General features: G+C 52.2%; 1 protein-coding gene across 2 annotated transcripts; it reads right to left on the reverse strand.

Annotated features, from left to right (window-relative positions):
• Nucleotides 1-551: 551 nt before the first annotated feature.
• On the reverse strand, nucleotides 552-20408 carry LOC116946677 (tribbles homolog 2-like). 2 transcript variants are annotated; one of them, XM_032961867.2, is made up of 4 exons: nucleotides 19950-20408; nucleotides 17367-17753; nucleotides 11190-11482; nucleotides 552-5893 (listed from the first exon to the last, which is right to left on the reverse strand). In XM_032961867.2, the coding sequence occupies exons 2-4, from the start codon at nucleotides 17709-17711 to the stop codon at nucleotides 5398-5400; spliced, it is 1134 nt and encodes a 377-aa protein (XP_032817758.1). In that variant the 5' UTR covers nucleotides 17712-17753; nucleotides 19950-20408; the 3' UTR covers nucleotides 552-5397. The 2 variants fall into 2 exon arrangements, with proteins under 2 accessions (XP_032817758.1, XP_075926108.1); XM_076069993.1 differs by lacking the exon at nucleotides 19950-20408 and adding an exon at nucleotides 18327-19924.
• Nucleotides 20409-24534: the final 4126 nt, after the last annotated feature.

Genomic DNA, 24534 nt, shown 5'->3' on the forward strand with positions numbered 1-24534 from the left:
CTCTCCTCACTGTTGTCGAGAACGCGTGGCGATTAACCAGCGACAAGCAGCACTTTGAGAGTTGTAATAGGTGGGAATGAATGTTTGGTCAATTGCAGCGGGCTGTGACAACTTGGGGAGTTGCAGGCGGCGAGGTGGATTGTGAGAGGTGTCGGCAGCTTGGGGAGCTTTCAGCGATTGACCACGGCTGCTGGTGATGGGGACTTGGGAAACGAGACGACGGGAGGGAATTCCAAAGCGGAGCAGTGCGAGGGAAGACGCAGAACTGGAAGTGTGGGTGAGCCGCAACGTGGTGGCGGTTGCACACACAGCGTGGATGAGACGAAGCGGTCAGTGTCTGGTCGACCGAGTCGACGGTACGGGTGGAGGGATCGATGAGCGGTGTTCATGAGTAAGTAAAACATTTGTTAGTGCGCTCTCTTACGAGTCCAGTCCATCATGAATGCGGTAGCCAGAGCAGTAGCCAGGGTAGTAGCAACAGAAGAGTGATGAAGGGGCGATGGACTGCCGATCTAGAACGCGGCGCGGCTGGAATGACCACCTCGTCACAGTACAGGTCTCGTCTTTATTAGATAAAACAGACACCCTAAGTATTGTTTTTTACAGAGACATCGAGAGCCAGCACGTCCACTCGGGCCCACTCCGCTGTGCCGATGGGAATGCTGCGTTATTTACATCAACATTTACAAAGCACTCGCACGAACACAACATCCAGAACGATAACTTTGCATGAACAGAACGTTTAGAAATGTATACGACCCTAACACGTGGCTTCGCAAGAGCTTTCTACGCATATCGTAAATGGTCAGCGTCGTTAATTTTTCGCGCTTTTTGCCAAAAAAAAACCACGACGGTTCTCGAAGACGTAAAACATCCCGCTCAAAATAAAAAAAACAAGATATTTAAATTGTAGATGGTTTACGGGTTATCCTAAATACATTTCCTAAAAGGGGTCAAGGGTTACTTGTGTTAGAGCGTTTTGGAAGCCGAACGATGCCCGCACACGCGTGCGCAAAGCTTGCAATAAAAAAAAACTATCCGCAGACATCGCTGTTCTGCAGCATGAATGCGTTATAGTATTTGACAGCGTCCACGATGACACGAGGCCTGCAGTCAGCGTGTATACAGCACAGGTGTGTGGGGATGTGAACGGTGACGCGTACATCGGCAACTCTTTTCCAGGCGAAACTCAACACCGCACACCTGCACAGTTTGTGTGTGTATATATTAACCAAAACGGCAACACGCTACTATGCTAAGCGAAAATGCTTTCCGTGTGATTCGCTATTAAATATAGTGGAAGTGTAGTACATTGAGGTATTCAGAATAATGCTGCTACAGAAATATAACATTGAGAGGGGGTCACGTGGTTGGGAAGGGTCTGTGGCATCACCACGGACGCTGCGGGCGAAAGGCGCCGCTACCACCCTCGGTCACCCGACGGTTTGACGCGGCGCACGAGTTGAGGCCCCACGCCGCCGACAAGCGTCAGCGTGTTCACACATCGGCACGGCTCCGATTGTGATCGTTCCCGTGGCTGCGGCGCGAGGAAGCCGCCTGCCTGGCGACAGTGGCGCGCGTCTTCTGGTTCCGAGCGATCCCCGCGGAGACGGTGGCCGCTCGTCGTCGTCGCTTTGTTCATCGTTCTCCGACTTCCGGACGCACGTTGAGTTTCTGGAAGGTTTGCGAGTCGGCGAGTCCGAGTCTTGTGTGCGCGCGTCGAGAGCACTTCGTATTTTTTGGGCCACCAGACTCAAAGAGGAGCACTCCCGAAATCGCAAGGCGCGATCACGAGCCGTTAACGGTCTGGACCGAAATACTGCTCGACAAAGTATTTTCCATTTTACACGCCCGACCACCAGCACGAAGTACTTGCGTCGTACCGACAGCGATGGACATTGGGTACAGGAGGGACCCTACTGCCTGCGCTGGACAAGACGAGTCGCTTCGTCTACGCTCTGAGATGGGCACAATACTGATGTTTGAAGTACATTTGGCAGTAGAGACGAGCGACCCAAAGGGACTTAACATAAACACGTGAATACTTCACGAGGAGTTCCAGACTGTTTGGTTCGGACCAGGAGATTAACATCTCTCGAATGAAAACAGAGAAAAGCGACTGGTAGGGATTTCCCTACGTGTTTCTCCCCACGGGCGTTCGGCTCGTTCGACACACAGCCAGGCACGAGGTCCGACGTTTCGCTCCAGGTGCCGGCAACATGTTTTTCATCACGTGGAGCAAAACGTCGCATATCGTGCCGAACGTCGTGCGGAATGACACGAAAACGCTTCGGAGAGCTCACAACTCGAGAAACGACGGACAAAACATTCGCACCTCAAGTTGTCCTCTCACGCGAGGTGACTTTGACCGTTCCGATTATTTGTTACCGCTCACAGCAGTTAAGTTCCTTTCTCTCGCAACAGACTCTCGCGCGTGGATAAGGACCCATTGGCCCTGGCGTGCACAATTGGCAGAGCAGTAAATGCTGCATTGTGAGTACAGTATTTGACTCCCAAGAGCACTACACCATAAGAGTTGCTGTTCAGCTTAAGCACCTTTACAAATTTCTTTTTTTAAAGTCCCATGTAACTTTATTTTACGAGAAACAAATATTAACAGATTTTGTTGTTGTTAGCATATTGCTGTTTCATTGAAATGCTGATAAATCGTTAGCGGGGCACGTACGCGTTTATTTATTACTGATGGAAACATAACAGTGCTTTGCCATTCCGTAATACTGTGCGTCTCTCTGACGTGCATCAAATAAGCGTGGTTTCACAACTTATACGCATAAAAAAACCCTGTTTGAAAATAATAACAACAATAATAATTTAAAAAATAAACCGTCCGCCACAATGCCGTCAGACTGGCTCGAGCAAAAACAAATGCAGTTTTCTTTTTCCATCGTCGCAGTACAGTTTTCACTACCAGGGGCACAACGAAAAAGCATAAACTACTCTCTTGCCTCACGAAACGCCGCGCCATCCTCAGCTGGCACCAGCGGCAATTTCCTCGTCGTTTTGTCTTTGGGTCGCGGTCCGTGCCACGACAACGGCCTGTGGAGCTTCAGCCCGAGCCTCGGTCTGCGGATCTCACGCGCAGAAGTTGCCCTCAGCCTGCAGTGGTTGACTAAAGCAGTCGACACATTCAGTTGACTCTTTAGTTTTTCAACGTTGGCGTGAGGACCGTGCAGTTTCCCGGCAATTTTTTTTTTATCTGGTCAGCCAATCAGCTTAAACTCATCGTTTATATATATACATTTACAGTCTGGTAAATGTACCATGTGCGGTCTTCCTCAGTGCACTGCTGTCTCTAAATGACATTGTTAAATGATCACAGCCAAGTGACGCATTGGTCTTTGGTGGGGAGTCATAATCGGCGCCGCGCTTCCATGTTGACTAAAACAAAAACAACAAAAATGCATCGTTGACGAATATTTTTGTTACTAATTTCGCTCGTGACATGATCACCGGCTGGCACATTCTAGCGCAGGGCCACGAGAAGTCTGCGAGTCCCAACACCGGGACGAGATCCTCAAAGGAAACCGAGGGTGGGCCACTTCAGCCAAAGTCACCGCTCCCCCATCGAGATCAACGACGCAACGCCGCCGTTTCGTCTCGTCAATTAGGTTAAAGCTGCGATGGTTTTAAGCGGCAACAAATTCTACAAGTTTTGATTTAAAGCTTTCGTGACTGCAGGGATTCATATTCTTGGTTTTTCGGTAAAGTCACGTAGAAGGGAAACAATAAAATAATAAAAATATAAAACAATACAATTCTCACGACGTTTCGACTGCAACACAAGCAGTCGAAACGTCGTGAGAATTTTATTGTTTGATATTTTTATTATTTTATTGTTTCCCTTCTACGTGGTGACTTTACCGAAAGAACCAAGAATATAAATTCTACAAGGTTATAGACGAACGACGCCACTGACAAAGTATTTAATTGTAAGTAATCGCGGAAGAATATAATATTAAAGCTGCTCGTCCTAATGGCGTGAAATACATTTCAGCAAATGGGTTTATACGAAAGGGACTTTCATCAACGGGTTGTGTGATATGTTAAAAGGTTTCTTTTGTATATTTTATTTCGCCACGGGAGCTGGCAGTGAGGATGTGACGCACATCTTCTCCGCATCGCCTCCAAGCCGGAGGGGTCCGTGCCATCGTTTGTGTGCCAAAGCAATCTTGGCACAGCCCTTGCATTTAGTTGGTTCGAACTTGCGCCTTTCAGGATCCTAAACAGACCCGACAAACATGATGGACTATAAATCTCTTTGTGAAATGAAAGGGAGTGCGCTCAAGGCAGGACTTCTCGCAGTGCGAGAGTACCCGACTATTAATGTGGAGGCATTGCGACTCTTTAATTCGTATCTTCAATGTGCTACGCTGTATACATTTACGGGGGTTGAAACATCAGTAAACTTGATCTGCAAAAAAACATTCTCGGCCGCGTGTCTTTTTTAACGCCCTCCACTTTTACGGCTCCGGATTTTATTTTTTCTTGAATTATTCCAACACGCGACCCAATCACCGTTCCGCCGCTAACTTTACTTCAAACGAGACCGAGATGAAGAAGGACCTTGAGATTCAAGGCACTCTCGCTTGAGCAGGGTGCGAGGGAGCTCGAGAGTTCGGCAACGGCGGGCGGGGAGCAGACGGACGTTTATCTCGACAATTTGCCTTCTGCGTATCTTTCAAGAGTGCTATCACCTTTTGTCTCAGCCAGCGTTAATGTAACGTACAAACATGACAAAGGAGACAGGTAAATGCCTTCGCTCTCTAATAATGGACACAGCAGCTTTAATGAGATGTTTCATGGATGCGTGATGATTGTTTTCTCTGACGACTTGAACCTAATTCCTGAGTGAGATGAGCTGTACCCAAAGGTCGGTCCCCCCCCCCCTTGTACTCAGTAGTGGCTCTGATTTTTCCTGATTTATGTTTCAGAATTTTTGTCTAAATTTTCAGCTTCACTTATTTTCCTGGAATGTTAAAACAAAATCAAGTAATGCCATTTTTCAGGTAAATTGTGCAAATTTAAGAAACGGGCGAGTGTGGGCTAGCTTCAGATAACACTTCTCGCAGAGCTCATCTTCTACCCATGAGCAGTGGCGATCCCATCTCTCGATACCATCAGTGGTTTGGTGAGCACCGTGTTTGTGCTAAAAACAGGAGACACACACACACACACATTTTTTTACAGGTTTTTTTGTTTGTTATCCCGGTCGTCTCGCTAAAGTGTTATTCGCGCCGTGATTCAAACTCCTATTTCCATTGGCAAGGCACCCTGGAGCCCGGACACAATCACAGAGTTCATGTCGGCAGTTCTCGTGCGGTACGTCCGTGGGATTCCTCGGTCTTCCTTCACACCTGCCCTCAGCCCCCGTCGCCGCTAACCGAAGAAGGGATCCTCTCCGTCGTGCGCGAGGCCCTCGGGCACCAGCTGGTCGGAGTGCGCGTCCTGCCCGCAGCCCGGCTCTCTGGCCGCGACGGCCGCCGCCGCCGAGAAGTCGCAGGCGAACCACGGGTGGTGGAGGATGTCGCGCGCCGAGAGCCGCTCGCTCGGGTCCCTGCGCAGCAGGTCGCGGATGAGGCAGCGCGCCTTGGGCGACAGCGCCTCGGGGAGCGCGTACTGGCCGCGGCGGATGCGCGCGAAAAGCGCCGTGGGCTCGCTCTCGTGGAAGGGGTACTGGCCCACGAGCATGGTGTAGAGCATCACGCCCAGGCTCCACACGTCGGCCGCGCGGCCCGAGTAGCGGCCCGACGAGCCGCCGGCCGTCAGGATCTCCGGGCTCACGTAGGCCGGGCAGCCCACCTTCTCGGCCAGCGAGTCGTCGTCGCTGTGCAGCACGCACACGTCCTCCAGGCCCTCGAGTCGCAAGCGCATCCTGCGGACGCGCGCGCGTGCACACGTGAGGCTTTCGTTATAAATAGGTAACCTTTTTTTGGCGTCGTTTGTTTTTTAGCTTAGCGCGTGATATCGGACGTGAATTTTTTTCGGGCTAGGGCCTCGTAAATGATCTGGCCGAATTGTTGATGTGAAACCCTCCACCACCCGACAGAGCCAAACAAAATGTACGGGCCACGTGGTGTACAAGCGTTTAACGTGCAAATTATCATTGTGTCTCGAATGGTCTTCCTTCCGAAATTACAAAGCCACAGGAGCTATGCACTTTTAAATCTAAATTTAAAACCCATTTCTTTAGAACTGCTTTTTGTGTTTAGTTTGTTGCTCATCCCCCGCACCACCGATTAGCACGGTTGGCTACGTACGGTGCGAAAGAAGTTCAACATACAGTACTGTATATATGTGTCAGCTCCTTCACTGGTGAGTTGAAACACAATTTTCACAGCCATATTCATGTTTTTGCTAAATTTGGTTGAAAAGAGTGAAATGTTCCGAGCGAAATGCTTTTCAAGGTTTCAAACAATGCAGACGAGGTCAGTAAGCGGACGAGGAGCGGCAAAAAGAAACGTTGAGGTCATCGTGAACAAAAAACATCGAAAAATAAATAAATAACGCGTGAAAGCCAAAGGGCAAATGGTGAAAAACAAAACATCGTTTGGAATGACCTCAACAATGACGCAGAGTGATAATAAAGTATTAAAGCTTTCGTGACTGCATAAAATTACTCATTGGTTTTTTCGGTAAAGTGACGTATGTAGAAAAACAATAAAATTATATTAAAACAAAAAAAACACTCTTCTGAAATTCGTGGTCCGCCAGGAAGTGTCTAACTTTGTTGTTGGCCTGACTGGATGTGCTTCACATAATGTTTTTTCAGGTTTGTTGAATTCTCGTCTCTCATCTTTTTGTTGTATTTACCTCCGTGATCTGTTCTTGACACCTGATGAAGATCGCTTGCGTTGTGATCGAAACGTCGTGATTGTTTTTTGTTTTAATATAATTTTATTGTATTTCTACATACGTGACTTTACCGAAAAAAACAATGAGTAATGACGCAGAGGTCGACGAGTGGATCAGTTATTAATGTGTGTGTGCAACTCAAGTGTGATTCAACATCTTGCCAGGATCTCATCTCTATTCCTCACCTGAAATAAGCCGTCAATAAGTCAGTACTCTTGGTATTAACGCCATTCTTACAGTACAAGACTGTGTTTTACTTACAGATATAGTCTACCAGTCGGTGCAAATGATGATATGTGGTTTTGTCCCAATTAAATACTTTGCGGGTAACTTTTGAAATTTGGAAAATTTGGACCTTGACATTCATTGCCTATTCCCTTTTACCAACGTCGCGGGATCTTGAACATCCACAGTGAAGGGGACGTGTGCTATGCCTAATACCCCCACGCGCTTAACCGGGGCGGTCGCTGGGCTCGAACCACGATTCCACCGCGACAGACAGCAAACGCGCTGCTGCTCGGCCGCGTCACCGCCCCAAAACACATTATCATCTGCCGCTCGGCACAACCTTTTTTAAAAGACGGGACGTGTTTGATCGTCAGTTAACACGTTGGCTTTCGCGACCGATATCATCCATAATAGAGGTTCCATAAGAGAAGGACAAGTTCCAAGGGCTCGCATAATGCGCATGATGCATAATGTCTCATTAATCCCCCCCCCCACCCCACACTTTTCGCAAGAGCGCAGAAGCGTGATCACCACATCTACGCCTCTATATAAGGAACGAAATAAGTGGACCTCTCCACAAACCTGGCTGTCGCCTGATGAAGCCAGTTGTAATTACTGGCGAAACGTCGTACTCAGATTGTAAATGTTGTGGCATGGCTCTCCAACACATCGGTGTGCTGTACTAGTGACGAATTGGCCACGTTCTGTATACGTGACAACCCTTACTAGTTGGCTGTGTCGGGTGGTGGCGGGTTTAACGACACATTCATATAGTTACGCGATCTAAACCAAAAATAAAAAAACCCTCTATTATGGTGTTTGATCGTGCAAGTTTAACAAATATGTGCAGGCAGTTAGAGGTGATACCCCCTTCTAAGTGATTTGTGTGACATCTGTAGCAATGAGCATGGAAGAGTAGGCCAAAAACCCCCTTGAGGTGCTCTCCAGTGGAGGCCATTCTGTCAGCAGTGGCGTGAGCGAGCTCTCGCAGGGCTGCACCTTTGCTACCTGTTGCACAGCAATGGCTTCGAGAGCAATTCCACCGCAAATTAATTTTGCCGAATTAACTTAGCGGGTGGCGAAAGAGGCGACAGTCGGATTTCACACAAAAGATCCCGGCTCTCCACAACAGCGCCAGGAGTGAAGCGCGCGAAGCGAAATTGCAAAGTGGTTGGCAGTGGCCCGAGGACGTGCCAAGATTCACAATCCATGCCTGGGCGCACTTTACCCAAACCGTTTTGAAAATGTTACATAAACATTTCGTGAAACCGGCAAGGATTTCCAGATTTCTGGCCCCACGCACGATGCCCCAGGACTGCACTCTTAGGCATCGCACGTCGCAAATGTGGAAAAGGGCGATATTTCTCGAGGGATGCTCTTTTGCCGAGAGACGAACAAAGGAGTGATTATTTCCCGTCCGTGACCACCCCCTCTGTCTCTTCGCCGTCATTTCAAGGGGACACCTTTGTTTGCTCTTCGATTCGGTCCCGTGCGTCGCTGCAATACGACAAACATGCGTTCGCGCGATCCTGCGTTCGCCATCATGTCATTTCAATGCGTGACACACGCGGGGTGAGATGGAACGTGACGACCTTGCAGTAGCCCCATCGCGAGGCCCTTGCCGTACGTGAAGGAGACCCGCTAATCTAATGGCAACGTGCAGTACACCGCAGGACATGCCGATTTGAGAACCAGGGGAAGCTTTGTCAACCACAAACCCCTACAATAAACCGCAGGCGGCCTGCGAAGGAGGGCGCCTCACATCCCCGAGAGAGAGACGGCACGCCGAGCCGGTGGCTTTCCCCGCAGCGCCTGGCCCCTCGCTCGGCGAGCTGACGGCGCTCCTCTCGCGTGCGTCGGCAGCGCCGCTGCGCCACGGCCAAAGCTCCTTCGCTCGCTCCCTCGCTCGCTCTCAGCACCGCGCTCGGCCGAATCCCAGCATGTGCATCCGCTGTACAAACTCCGCGTGGCATTTTAGTAATAATAATAATGCCGGGCTCCTGAGCCGTTCGTTTTTTTGTTTGCTTTCCCCCGAGGCACGTGTTTGCACTTAAGTCTCGGTGGCGCAGGCACAGTTATACAAGGCGGTACAGTAATTGCTCGCCAGTAGCCAAAGGGAGCGCACGCACAGGAAAGCCTCTTTGCCTCACCACAGGGTGAAGGTCATCAGTTTCCAGGGCTCAGCCGCCTGCACTCGCTATCTGATTGGCTGGCTGCAAGCTCGCTCGACACTCACATTTTCCATCGCCCGCTACCCTACATGGCAATCCAGTCCAGTCCGGTACAACCTGGCTCCGGGGCTCTCGAACGCGGCACACGAGGTCCGCGCGTTTCTCATTTTGTCGCCGTCGTCAAGTCCCGCTCGCGTTTCGGGGAAGCACGTCGGATGAAGGTCGCCCCTTGCCGTTTGTCGTGATCGCGGCCGCCGGGGCACGGCCGCGCATCTCGGCGACTCCGAGGAGGCGCGCGAGGGCCCTGCGTCGCCTTCGAACAAAATAAATGGGGGCCGCGTGGCATTGCTGAATTCAAGTTCAAAGTTTCGAGCGAGCGCAGCAACGAGAGCGGTCTTCGTTCTCCGGCTTCCCCCCCCCCCCTTTTTTTACGAGCCCCGGAGAATCACCCAGGATCAACTTAGTACGTCGCTTCTCTCCACCCAGCGCGATTCCCAATGCGCACGTCAAAAACGCCAAAGCAATCGGCTCATCCTGTACCTGACCGGTTGCCTTGATTTGCTCTTCAGAAATCTGCTGTGGCAGCTGTTACACAATGTGCCGGTTCAGGGTGCAGGGCGGCGATGGCGGCACCCACGTGGTAGGGCATTAACAAAGTGCTGGGCAGAGTTGGTAAGCCTCTTCCCATCAGCTGATTTCAGCAATCAATTACCTAAGGCTTTTTATTCCTATGCCCATGTGTGCATCAGAGTAAGTCTTTGAGAAAACCCAGCATTATGCTAATCTCTCGAGTTGGCCTGTTTCTCCGTTGAGTCATTTCCTGCATAGCTTGGCGAGCAAAGCAATACGCGAGAACATCTGCTGGCCAAACACATTCCTTATCAAGCACGCTGCCAAGTCGCTCTTAAAGGGAATTGGGCACAGCAGCAGAGCTCAGGGAGACCAGTCTAGTACAGAAGAGATATTCAACCAAATTTTCATGTTTGCTGCAGCTGGAATTTTTTTCCCGCTTCGGTGCCAAATGAATGCGCAACAGTTTGAAATGTAACCCACAGCTGTCAACAATGCATAACGTGTCTGCAGGGATGACCTCATAAACCAGGACCACACACAGACACGGCAGTGACGACGCTGTAAACATTTGTCTCAGCTGTGCCACCTGGTCAAGGAACTGGGAAAACAAACATGCAAGGCCATGTATAGCAAGCGAGCCACCGAGCGTGCGAATGACGTCAAGTGAACAGCGGCACGATTAACTAAAAAATATACCCCAGCTCAGAGGTCAGAAGGCTGAGGTCAGAACGCTGAGCTGGCACTGCTGAGACCCTTGGTTCGAATCTGGGTTTCAGCCACCTGTGAGTGACCTGGGTTCTCTAGTTTTTGATTGATGGTTCTCGACCGGTCACCAATGGTTGCACACACACACACAAAATCGTGACCTTAAATTTAGTTCTGCACTTATTTGGATAAGTTCTGGCTCTGAGACGTAAAGATATCAGATGTCAATGGCTGGTGGGAAAGTGTGTGGACCAGAGGTCACCTGAAGGTATCTCGGAGGTAGCTCTAAGATATCCACTTTTCTCATGAATTTACACCGAAAGCACATTCGGTAAAAAAGCTGGGGAACTACACATGGATCAGTGACGCTTTCCAAAATGCGTTTGTTCTTGTGTTTCATGAGTGAAATTACACCATCGCAAATAATCACGTCATCAACAGTGGAGGTGAGCGCATGGCACGTGATGCCGTTAGATGACGCGCACACCGTGAACCCGCTGACCCGCTGTCGCCACGATTCATCACGAGAAATACCTTGACCTCGTGTTACAGACGGACAGAGCTGTACGAAATCAGCGCCCTCATCCCGAGTAGGCAAGCAGCAGTGAGACAAAGAGGGGCGGTGGGGGCGCTCCTCACCGGTCCTCATCACGGAAGACGAACTTGCGTAGCTTGAGGTCGCGCAGGACGATGCCGTGCTGGTGGCAGTGATCGACGGCCGACACGGCCTGGTGGAAGAGGCGCGCCGCCTCCTCCTCGGGCAGCCGCTTGCAAGCGCGCACGTGCGAGTGGAGGTCGCCGCAGCCGCGCTCCAGGAAGGCGTATGCCCAGTGCTCGCCCAGCAGCACCTCGTCCACGCACGCCACGCTCTCGTGCGGCGGAATCCTGAAGTAGGCCGCCAGCGAGTCGCGGTAGCTCGCCACGTCGAAAACCTGGACGCAGAAGTACGGCGCAACGGTCAACGACGCCGCTCTATATCCATGGGACCTTTTTTTGCGAGTGTCAAAATTATGGAGGGGGGGGGGGTGGGGAAGAAGAATAGGCTTTACCTTTTCTGTCAATAAAACAGTTGTGTTAAGATGTTCAAATAGATAACTGCCCCCTGGTGCCCACCACGTGGTCCCGCGGCAGTCTGTGGCGCCTGGTGAAGCGTGGAGGTCGCCCACCCGGGCACTATCCCTGCTTTAAATAACACACGCTAATACGGTGCGTATTAAAAACACGCGCTAAGAGCTCACCTTTTGGTAATTTAAAAATGGAAAAAGGCTAATTCACATGAATGAAGTTGGTTATGAGATGCTCTGTGATGCTGGCTTCAATTATGCACCATCACGCGAGCAGAGGCCACCACATTTAGAAACAAGGCAAAGGTGGAGCCCTGCGATTATTCCCACCACTGCCAGTGGAAGGGCCTCCACTAGAGGGAGCTCTCGTGAGCTTCTCTAGAGGTTACAAGACCAACTATTCCACACTGAAGGGTACCCACACTGCTCCCCACCACACGTGGCTTTCCAATCGACTGCGGTGCATCCATTGACACTGCTGGGGCTGGGCGGACCAGAGGCACTGCGGGGGATTGAGGCTGCAGCCTTGTTTCACCTGCCGTGCCAGGAGATCGAACCGGTGACCTCTGCATTGCGAGTCCAGTGCTCTGTTAGCCGTTACCCTGCGGCAGCATCCCCCGATGTGTTTAGCCTCTCTAAACGCCGCTTCCGCGGGGCACAGCATTTCGGTGGTAATTACTGTTCATCACGGGTTGCCAAATCGGGCTTAAATAGAACCAGAGCACGTTGGCTGCGCGGAGAGAGAGTCAGCCACCATCGTGCACTTAGAGCCGCAGCGAGGCGAGTGTAAGGGGCAGATGCGCGAGCAGGTTCCTGACAGGCTGTCTGAATATCCGAGCCAGTCTTATCTGTATGCGTGGGGTTTTCTCTCCCCGACAAGTCGTTTCCTCCCACGCGTAAAGCTATTCGAAAAGGAATTTCACAAACAACCGAAAGCAGGATCGTTCTAAAAAAAAAAAAACCCAACCAACAGTCTCGAGACTCGCTGAGGCTTTCCCAAGTAAACAAAGAAGTATTATTCATATTGATGAGTCACGACAAAAAGAGTTTCACGGAATGAAAACCCGAAGTCATGTAACATTTAAGTGTTACATAACCCCTATAGACTGGGCAAACTTGGCACGTGCGCAGCTGCCGATAAGAGGTGCTTAACCCACGGTCCGGTGGGGGTCACGGTTCATCTTGGTGCCCAGAGGTTGCGGGCGAGCTCGGGGGTTTTGGCGAAGGCTGCACTCGGCGCACGACCGGCAGGATTACCTGGAGCTCGATAACCAGCGGCCGCATCAAGGGCGCGCACCTGAATCCCATAGCGTGCACCAAAATGCCTTGAGGCTCTGGCGAGGCGTGAGTTATTAATAACGCTGCGGCGGAGAGAAGACGCAAGCCGTGCTACTCATGCGGAATTGTCGTGACATGGCACTTGGCTTAGCGATGGGCTTACAAACGTTTCGGTCCGACTTGAATGACTGCGAGATTGCGCAGTGCCACGTCAGATGCCGCGAGCGTAACGCACTGTGTTAATGTTTTTTTTAAAAAAAGCTCAGCACGTTCGTCAGTAACATTGCCGTACAAGGATATATATATACACATGTACAAAATAGGTGACGATTCGGGCAATGGACCACCATCATAGCAGAGAGAAAGGCCACTGCCCAAAATCATCTGACAGTATCATGTTTTCCTATTTAGGGCAGCGCTATGGGTGAATGTGCTGAGCTTTTGTTATGTGTGCTTGTGAACCAGTATCAGGAAAAATAAATGGGTATGATTTTTTCGTATTTGTTTAAGCAGTCGCCAATTGGGGCTGGACCTTAACATTTTAGTACTTACGCAGGGGCACAGTGTCGCTTTTACACGTTTTGAAAAGCGTACAATGCAGGGCACGTGTTATTTTTGCTAAATTGTACAAAAAAACCCAGGGAAGAAAGGTTTTATTTTATTATTGCAAGCGTGAAATGTCACAACGGACCAAAAAATAAATGAGGGGTTAGACTTTGGGGTGGAAGTAGATCAAACACCTACTCCAAAAAGCATGCCAGGAATGTGAAAAACAATAACCACATTCTTAAAGATGAATTGCAAAGGCAACTGGAACCTGCCCTCCTATTTTATTATGAGAAATGCAGGCACTACAGGGAAATGTGGTATGACTCCATTTCAAATGTCAAACAGCTGGGCACCTGGAAAATGTAACCGTCAAAACATAATTTGGAAACTTGGAAAATAAAAGAATTGAAACTTCCATCGTTGAAGCCTTGGACAAATGACGCGGTGTGGCATGTATGCCTTTGCAGTTCCTTTCGCAATGTTCCTACTGTATGGATACAATGGCACGGCTGAGCAGGACATGAGAGTGTGCAATTGGCACAACTGAAATGCAAATGTGCCCTGTGACGTTTGTGATACAATACTTCCCGAGATACAATACTTCCCGAGATAATTCCACCCGAATGTATAATTATGGCAGAAGCACTCTGAAGTCACTGGCTATTAATACAAAGTGCGCCTTTTGTGCTTGCAAACACGACCTTACTAAATCCGTGCTTCAGAATGTTCATTTTGTGAATTGTGCCAAATTACAATATGATTTTGGTTACCGGCCGTTGTTCATTTGGAGCATTAACTCCTTAAAAAAGTTAAAATTCAATATGCTATAGTTACTGTATTACCAAATGCCAAAACTGAACATTGCCGGCTTTATTTGGCACTGAAATTCAGCAGCCTGCAAACCGATCCTTGGCTTCCAACGTGCGGCTGCCACAACCGCTTAACAAGGTCTGCGTTTCCCAATAATGAACGACGAACACGCAAGGCGCTCGCATCAATAAGCAGGCGGCTGGCCAGCCCAGGGAACACCAAAGACAATGCATTGGCTTAGAACGTCTTCAACACACACGCAGCCGTTTCCTCGACACAAGGGGCGTTCGGCGCTGGCAGTCCCTAACGACAGTGGTGCTAAATATGTACGTACGCTATATGTGTGAGTGAATGCATGCTCGTTTGTTTTTGCAACGGTTAGCATGCTGCACTACAAACCCGTCGACCCGAGTTCGATTCCTGCTCACAGCCAACAGCAATGACGAATGTCTGAATCTGTCCTGGGCCTCCCCTCTGTAGACTCAGCCTCAAATGAGTACCTGGTGCGGTGTGTAAATATCAACCCATGGGGAGACAAAGGCGGCCGGGCGTGGCATTGGCCATTCACCCCTCATGTGCCATGCCGACTTTCGTAGGTGCTCACCAACAGCACATTGCCCCAACAGTATATCAAAGGCCATACGGGGAATCTTTGTGCGTGTGTCAGTGTCCAGTAAAGCTCAATGTCACGCCTACGGTGCCTGGACACACCGTGTGAGTGCCGTGCCACTGGAACGCGCTGCCACAGCGAGAGACTCGCTCGCCCGCTCCGCCGTGCATCCAGGGACATTGAACGCCGTGACGCACCACGCGGAGTCCACATTCATCTCAGCGGATTCTGCTTACCCGATTACATTAGCAACACCGTGTGACATTTGGAGCTGATGACCTTTGTAAGTGATTCTACACAAGTAAAAGGTGAAAGGGTAAAGGTGCAGCCCTGCATTTGCTCGCTTTGGGGGGCGGGGCCTCGACTGGAGAGCACTCTGAAGAGCCCCTCAAGCACAAGTTCGTTAAATGTGGGCACGCACGAATTCGTTAAGCCGATCTAAAAACAGGATTTCCTTTTTGTACTGTTGCCAAGTGGAAAATGGCGGTTCCTTTGCTTGTAATGTTTTTTTGTAATTTAGCTGAAGCATTTCATTATTTTGTTGTCCTTCCCCCGCACCTATGATTAGCGCAGTTGGCTACGCACGGTGCTACATACGTAGCAATAGAATTACAATTATAACATATTTCTGCTTTAAAACTCTGCACTGTGATAAGATCTTCCCGGCAAGGATGTAGCAACTGGTGGCACCACTGCTGGCTATCCTCGCAAAAACTGCAAGAACCGACCCTGTCTAAAATAGTGATCAATATTAAATCTACAACTTCGTGATGACCACTTGGTACCTGCAAGATGAACGGGCAGGGTTGCCAGACAAAGAGACAGACGTGTAGACACCCAGACACAAACATGGACACACACATGGACACCCAGATTTATACACCAAGACACAAAGATGGATAGACACATAGGACCATATTTACATCTCAGCTAAAATGCATCGGTCGTGATGATTTGCTTGATTGTTGGTGATGGAGCCATCGCAAACTAATGAATCAAAGCTGCAATTGAAGATTTTAATGAAATGAGCTTGGGCAGGAGGCGTCACGAGAAGGCATGTAGACCAATGGCCCCGATTAGCAACGGAGTTGCAACCATCAAGGACTGGTACGCGTCAAAGGTGACAACCACCAGACGAGAGATGGAGCAATGAAATCAGCTCGTATGCCGGTGCTCTTTGGATCATTACATCGTAGGATTGTGAAAAATTGCTACTGCTTAGGGAGACCTGAATCCAGCAGTGGATTGATCGCATCTGATGATGATGACTGTTGGTAGGAAAACAGTTTGGCACTTCCTAAATGAGTATCTGTGTGCACCACCAGCACAGTGAGAAGACACACCTGGTGAAACACTGAGTGTCTGTGTGCACCACCATCACGTGACAAGACACACCTGGTGACACACTGAGTGTCTGTGTGCACCACCATCACGTGACAAGACACACCTGGTGACACACTGAGTGTCTGTGTGCACCACCACCACGTGACAAGACACACCTGGTGACACACTGAGTGTCTGTGTGCACCACCACCACGTGACAAGACACACCTGGTGACACACTGAGTGTCTGTGTGCACCACCACCACGTGACAAGACACACCTGGTGACACACTGAGTGTCTGGGTGCTCCACCACCACGTGACAAGACACACCTGGCGACACACTGAGTGTCTGGGTGCTCCACCACCACGTGACAAGACACACCTGGTGACACACTGAGTGTCTGTGTGCACCACCACCACGTGACAAGACACACCTGGTGACACACTGAGTGTCTGGGTGCTCCACCACCACGTGACAAGACACACCTGGTGACACACTGAGTGTCTGTGTGCACCACCATCACGTGACAAGACACACCTGGTGACACACTGAGTGTCTGTGTGCACCACCATCACGTGACAAGACACACCTGGTGACACACTGAGTGTCTGTGTGCACCACCAGCACAGTGAGAAGACACACCTGGTGACACACTGAGTGTCTGTGTGCACCACCATCACGTAACAAGACACACCTGGTGACACACTGAGTGTCTGTGTGCACCACCACCACGTGACAAGACACACCTGGCGACACACTGAGTGTCTGTGTGCACCACCACCACGTGACAAGACACACCTGGCGACACACTGAGTGTCTGGGTGCTCCACCACCACGTGACAAGACACACCTGGTGACACACTGAGTGTCTGTGTGCACCACCAGCACAGTGAGAAGACACACCTGGTGACACACTGAGTGTCTGTGTGCACCACCATCACGTGACAAGACACACCTGGCGACACACTGAGTGTCTGTGTGCACCACCATCACGTGACAAGACACACCTGGCGACACACTGAGTGTCTGTGTGCACCACCACCACGTGACAAGACACACCTGGCGACACACTGAGTGTCTGTGTGCACCACCACCACGTGACAAGACACACCTGGCGACACACCGCGCGTACACGGCGACCCAAACAGCACCGAGACAGACGCGCCGTGACCGCCGCACCTTGCAGACGAGCTCCCTGCCCGTGTGCGTGTTCACCGCCCTCAGCATCCTCTGTCCCTCCAGCGGCTCGAGCAGCACGTAGTGGCCGATGCGCGATGCGCAGACGAAGGCGCCCGGGGTGCCCGGCGGCGTGGGCGAGCCGAGGCTGCCGGGGAACGGACCGGGGCTCAGCGCCGCCTGAGAGGAGGAGGAGGACCCCTGCTGCTCGGAGGAGCTGCGCCGAGCCCAGCCGCCAGCGCCGGGAGGCGGCCCCGAATCGTCGGCCGGGTCTCCGCCGTGGGTCTTGTGGCGCGCGTGGGGACCCGGGCGGGCGATGGCGATGGGCAGGGAGCGCTGCACGTTCATCTTGCCCACTGGGAGGAGACGCGGGGAGACCCCAGAGGAGGTCTGGCGTGCAAGGGGACAGAGAGACAGAGGGTTAAGAGTGGGGTGATGTGTGGTGGATTATAATGTGTGTCCCCTCGCCGAGCCGTGAGTTCACACCCGGCACTGTGCATTCCTGCCACACTGCGCGCTTTGGAAACCATCGAGGAATTCAGTTCTCATACCCCCCCCCCCCCAGAGTAGATGTGCTCCGCTGGTCAGTAAAGCTGTCTTAAGATAATAGCCAAGCTTGTTTTTATAATGTGTAAAGAGGTAAAGGTGCAGGCATGCAATTGCTTGCTCACGCCGCTGTGGGAGGATGCGCCTCCACACTCGATGGATCTCTCGAGAGCTCACAGAGACGGAGTGTCGGCCTCCTTTCGGGAGAGGCACACGTCCCCACACTCGTTCCACCACAAGCGACCTGCCGACCACTAAACATGGTATCGTTTACAGTCCTTTCTTCATCCTCAACTGGATAAAGACCCCCTTATACACTGTCGGTCATAGGGTTTACTCGACCATACTTCACCCAGCTCGTCAGTCCGGGCAGGTGTAGACAGAGAGAGAGAGAATGCGCTAAGGATCAGAACTCACTCGGCACCGATGAAATCCGTGCGCGGGAATCGAACGAGGGCAGATCAGGCGATTTAACGAGCAGTGCGCTAACTGCTGCGCCACCGCTCGCCACCTCCGAGATTTGTATAACGCGACAATAATTGAACGAAGCGGCGCTCATGCCATCGGACGCATTCGTGAATTGTCTACAATTGTCTACACACAGTCGCGGTGTGCGCACGCGTGTGCTGCGTGTGTCAGAGATGCGCTGTTGATATACCAGGGACGCGAGAGCGCGTGGAGGCGACACGTCAGCACTGGGCTACCCTGCACGAGCTGCTAGGCTAGAGCGGGCATTGTTCTGGCCAGACGGCAGCCAAAGAGAAACAACCACGGCTGGGCATCGCTACCCTTGCCTACTACAGCACCGGTCCATGTGCACGAGTCGTGGTGTTGTTGGTGTGCATGTGGAGGTGTGTGCTCATCGTACGAACGGCAAGTCAAGACGAACACAATGGACAATCATAGGTGTGCATTGTGTGTGTGTGTACCACTGTCTGTGTGTGTGTTCTGCATTTACTATACACACACCGCCACAATACATACGAGCATCGTGTGTATAGCGTGCACACCAACACACACACACCGTGCACACCAACACACACACACACATCGTGCACACCAACACACACACCGTGCACACCAACACACACACACCGTGCACACCAATACACACCGTGCACACCAACACACGCACACACCGTGCACACCAACACACACACACCGTGCACACCAACACACACACCGTGCACACCAACACACACCGTGCACACCAACACACACACACTGTGCACACCAACACACACACACACCGTGCGCATCAACACACACCGTTCACACCAACACACACACACCGTGCACACCAACACACACACCGTGCACACCAACACACACACCGTGCACACCAACACACACACACCGTGCACACCAACACACACACCGTGCACACCAACACACACACACACCGTGCACACCAACACACACCGTGCGCACCAACACACACCGTTCACACCAACACACACACACCGTGCACACCAAACACACACACCGTGCACACCAACACACATACACACCGTGCACACAAGACACACACACACCGTGCACACCAACACACACACACCGTGCACACCAACACACACACACACCGTGCACACCAACACACACACCGTGCACACCAACACACACACACCGTGCGCACTAACACACACACACCGTGCACACAAAGAAACACAACTACAGTACTGTATACACACACACACCAATACATGCACACACATAAGACCACAAGTATATGAACACACACACTTGAATATACGCACGCGCACACACCACAACACGCACACACACCCCGCTGACACACACACCACGAACACACACACCACGAACACACACACACCACGAACACACACCACGAACACACACACCCCGCTGACACACCACGAACACACACACACCACGAACACACACACACACCACGAACACACACACCACAACACGCATACACACCCCGCTGACACACCACGAACACACACACACCACGAACACACACACCACGGACACACACACACCACGAACCCACACCCCACGGGGCCGCTCTCTCACCGCTTTCCTCGGTCGCGTCTCCTGTCGTCTCCCGGCTCCTCGCTCCAAAATCCCTCCCCACCCTCTCGTAGCGGCAGAGCTCCCAGCACGTCTACAGCCAGAGTGCCACGCGCGGCACCACCGCCACCTACAACCACTACTCACACAACCGCCGCGACTAAAGGCCACAGGGATAGAGACCCTGGGCTGCTGTTGTGTCGCGAGCCGGGCGCGGGATGAACCGCGGGGGGCGATGGAGGAGGAGGGGGGCAGCCGCCCTCTGCCTCAGTTCGCACAGCGGCTGACCCGGGGCTCTGCGAGTCTCTCACCGTGGCCCCGAGACTCTGAGCTGGAGCTGGGAGTGCATTGCATCACCGCTCAGCTCGCTCGGCCCGCTCCCAGAGCCCGGCTAGCTGGCAGGCGATGCGAGCATTCGGCGGAAGGCTCCCTCCATCCTCTCTCGAGCCTCCCTCCCTCCCGTCCTCCCCTCCCTCCCTCGCCTCTCCCTCCCTCGCCTCTCTCACACGGGCGAGCGCGAGATAGAGAGGGCGGCAGGAACCCACCGCTATCTTGATCCGGCGAGGAACCGCCTACCCCTCGCCTCTCCCCCGTCCGCCCTCTCTCTCTCTGCCTCTCGCCCGTCTCGCTTCCTTCCACAGACGCAGCAGCCTCCTCCTGCTGCCCTGCGCGCTGCCACACGGCCGAACTGTCACCCCCCCCCAACCCGAACCCCACCCCGGGCCAAGAGCGCTTCTGAAAATACCGAAGGCGCGGGCGGTGTTCTGCACCAGCGCCGCTGCCGCCGCCCTCTCCTCCACACTCGGGAAACAAAGACAAAGGTTTAGTAGACTCGTGTAGACTCTGACTGCTGGGGCAAGGGCTGTCCGCGAGTACCTTGCGTGGCGAGGTCAAGCAACCACGCCCGGACGCCTTTGTTTCCCCAGCGCTGTTGTGTACACACGACGAACTAGGTACTGTACTCGCTTAAGGCTGAGTTGATCTTGGGGAGGTACAGGGCCGTGGCCGGCAATCGAACAAAGATGAGTTCGTCAACCGCTGCACCACCGCTCCACACACGCACACATTACCGCGAGACAATATGCACACGCATCACTCCCACAGCACACACACACACAGGGCTGGCTGATGTACTTAACGCATCTCCTACTCCAGAAAGAGTGGGGTGGGTGAAACTCGCATAGAATGTAGTGGAGTCCATGCTTATGACCAGAACCGCGATACTCCAGAAATGATTGCGTGGAGGAGCTCACACGGAGCGCCCCACGGCTCACACAGAGCGGTCCGGAGAGAGCCACTCTCCTCCCGCGCACACCACGATCAGCCCCTCCTCTACCTCGCACAACACCCCCCCCTCCCCTAGGGTAGCCAGCACCACGCCCGGCCGCCTTTGTCTCCCCAATGGCGATGTTTACACACCGCACCAGGTTCTCGCTTGAGGCTGAGTCGACCTAGAGGAGGCCCACGACCGGTTTTGATAATCGTCACCGGTGTTGGCCGTGAGCGGGACTCGAACTCGCGTGGCCGAGTTTGCAGTGCAGCGCCACGCTAAACCGCTACGCCACCGCTCCCCACAAATACCTTACACAAAGAGAGAGAGACTGTGACACCACCAACCCCACCGCTCACCCTGCACGCACGAACTGCCACATCACCTCTGACCCACACCGCGTTTGTGCCCTCTCCGGCCCTCACCGCCCAGCTCGCTCTCTCTGAAGGAGCTGCCGCGTGTTAGTGGAGTCGACCACGCGCACGGGAGTCGGCGCACAGCCTTGCATTGTCGGGAAGGACAGTACTGGATGATGTCATTCAATGTGACTTGAAAATGCAAAAAAGAAAAGTGCTGCCATAAGTATAAGGGAGAGTGGTGGCGAAGTGGTTTGTGCACTGCGCTGTGGACCCGGACATCCGTTAACCAGCAATGACCATCGTGGTGAAGTATGGTCAAACAACCCCATACGACCACACCTTGGGGAGGCCTTCGTCCAGCAGTACATGAAGAGCTATAAAATAAACACCTCTGAAGGTGCTGACAATGGAACGGTGGGCCCACGTGATCTGAACATTGTAAACACAGCGCTGCAAGCAAACACTGAAGAGGCCACGCGTTGCGGGATCGATCGAGCCTCCCCAACTAGCCGGATCCCTGACCTCGTAGCCCACCAGCTGGGACTAGCCCTGCCACTGACTCTACCCCTCACCATAACCAACCGACTAGCCAAGACTAACGGGCATGTCACTGACCCCTCCGCATCCCCCTAATCCCAGCGTTCGTCATTGCCAGGCCCGCGGGCCTCTGGTGGCCATTCGTGCGGCCCCGATGTACGGCCCCGACATTACACAACGAGTGGAAACACCTCCCCCATCAGCGTCCTGCTGTCAATCCCCAATGGTTTTAAATGCGTGGCGGTCCTCACACCGATGATGTCTTCTCGGCAAAAGTGCCCCCCGCCACCACCTCTGAAAATGAGTGAAGACCACTCACTGCCTGATCCCCCCAGTTTTGCAGACTCCCCGGCGCACGACACGTTCGAGCTGCCCGTTCTGTCCACTCCGCGTGTTGTTTTCACCGAGCCCGCTTCGCGGATAGGGGAGGGGGACGGGGTCAGGAGGCGAGTTGCGACAGAGAACATTCCTGAGCCCGGCCGGTATGGCCTCCGGGTATCTTTAAAAAAAAAATCCTTCCACCTCTCTTTCTCTCTATTGCGCAATATCGTCTCTTTTATACGCCACTACAGGTGTATAGAACACACACGCACAGCACGTACACCCCGTCTTCGCTCTCGGTGGGGGGCTTGGGAAAGGACAACAGGGCGAGTTGTGTGATGTGTGTGCACCACTCTGTGTTGTTCTTGGCCGTATTCAGTCAATAGCCATCACAGTCAGTTGTCCGGTAACACCCAGATAGACCACGGGTCTAGCCGGGTCCAGCCGTGACCTCCTGCCACCAGCGTGCCTTCGACGCTTCAAGCGACGGCCTCAACGTGCACCTAGCCTGGCATGACTACCCGCGGGCCGACGTCAGCGTCGCTTCGTGGCGAATGGCGGCTGTTGTTGTGGCTGACTGAGCGGGTTCACTTGACCGATCAGCTCGGCACATCTCCGATATGTTTTCATGACCCATTGTCTATTGTGGGCGGGTTGATTGACATGGGTGGCAGTGTCTAGCAGAGGTGATTGTCTCTGGCCAATGTTACTCCGGAAGGAGGGTACTGGCGTGGGCCCTGCACCACCAAATGTCCCATTGCCCCCCGCCCCCCCCCCCTCAAGTTCACTCTCTTCCTCAGTGGTGAATCAACGTGATGGTGCCCCCCCCCCCCCCCCACATAGCAGCTCCACTGCCCCCCCCCCACTCCAATTCGTGAAGAGCCGGAGCCAGGCCTGCAATCTGGCTTGACTTTTTGAAAGTCATTCTGCAATTGTACATTTGTCCATAAGTGATGCATTACTTTTGCTATTTACGGTACATTTACAGCCACGCCGTGTTATGCAATTCAGAAATATGTCGTTTATTATAGACGTTGGCTCGATTGTTAACATCGCTGGATTGTGAGAGGTGACGGCGGCTTGGGGAGGCCTTCATCCAGCAGTGGATTGACCACGGCTCATGATGATGATTAGAGACGAGTGTGACTGACGTCAACTCTAATGATGACTAGAAAGCTCATACTTGCCACATATATGGCCAGGTCTTTGCTTACAATTAGACAACGCTGGAAACCTTAATGTTTGAATTTGACCTTAAGAAATGATGGCTTAGAGATGGAATAGGTTAATTCATAAGATATTAACATTTAAAAGTTCTACATTGCTTTTTTTAAACACTTACAAACACGTAACCTCAATCATCGGTGAACCAGATAAATTGCTTCCCGTGGGGTGTGACGCTAAAGCTGAGGATGTCAATCGGATGTCGAGGCGTTTTCATTGCAGTCCTATATCCATTTACTGTGCAAGATGCATGAACACGCACACGCTACATAAACGCGATATAAAAGATTATCGTTATCAAAATGGATTGGTTTCACTTGTGATCGATATTTGACCTCCAACTGTGTTTCTGTAAAAACAATGACAAGCTAAAGGCGCAGCCCTGCAATGCCTTACTCACACCCCTGCTGGCAGCAGACGGGCCTCAACCACAGTGACATCCACTGGGCCCCGCTACAGGGTGTTTGGCCTACTCTTCCACGCTGGCCGGACATCACGGAAGTGTTGGCAAATACCCACGCTTGACCAATGGCCTGCGATGTACCCACCCCATCCGTGCTGCTGGGTAGACAGAGCTCGGAGGGTTTTACGAACCTGCCCTTTGCGTTAACTACCGCGCCGCGAGATGGAATCGAACCGGTGGCCTCTGGATTGCAAGTGCGGTGCACTGACCGTTCCACTGGGGCTCGGCTCCAACCGCGGTAACCTTGGGGTAAGCCCTGGGACGCGGATGGAAATGAACCGATGACCACTTACACGACGCCGGTTGATGTACACACGGAAGGAGGGCAAATTCGCAACAACACCAAAAAATAGATTGCCGCATCTCATTAAAACAAATTAAACAATTAACAAGCAACGCGTGTGTGGGATTTAA

Source organism: Petromyzon marinus, chromosome 27, assembly GCF_048934315.1.
Source record: "Petromyzon marinus isolate PM22_M1 ecotype Great Lakes invasive population chromosome 27, UKy_Petmar_22M1.pri1.0, whole genome shotgun sequence".
Lineage (NCBI taxonomy): Eukaryota > Metazoa > Chordata > Hyperoartia > Petromyzontiformes > Petromyzontidae > Petromyzon > Petromyzon marinus.

Excerpts from the sequence above, each read along its gene's own strand:
- LOC116946677 (XM_032961867.2), bottom strand. The coding sequence starts at position 17,711 with ATGAACGTGCAGCGCTCCCTGCCCATCGCCATCGCCCGCCCGGGTCCC. Across the intron at positions 11,483-17,366 it reads GCAGGGAGCTCGTCTGCAAG|GTTTTCGACGTGGCGAGCTA; the intron begins GTGCGGCGGTCA and ends TTCTGCGTCCAG. Across the intron at positions 5,894-11,189 it reads GTCTTCCGTGATGAGGACCG|GATGCGCTTGCGACTCGAGG; the intron begins GTGAGGAGCGCC and ends GCGCGTCCGCAG.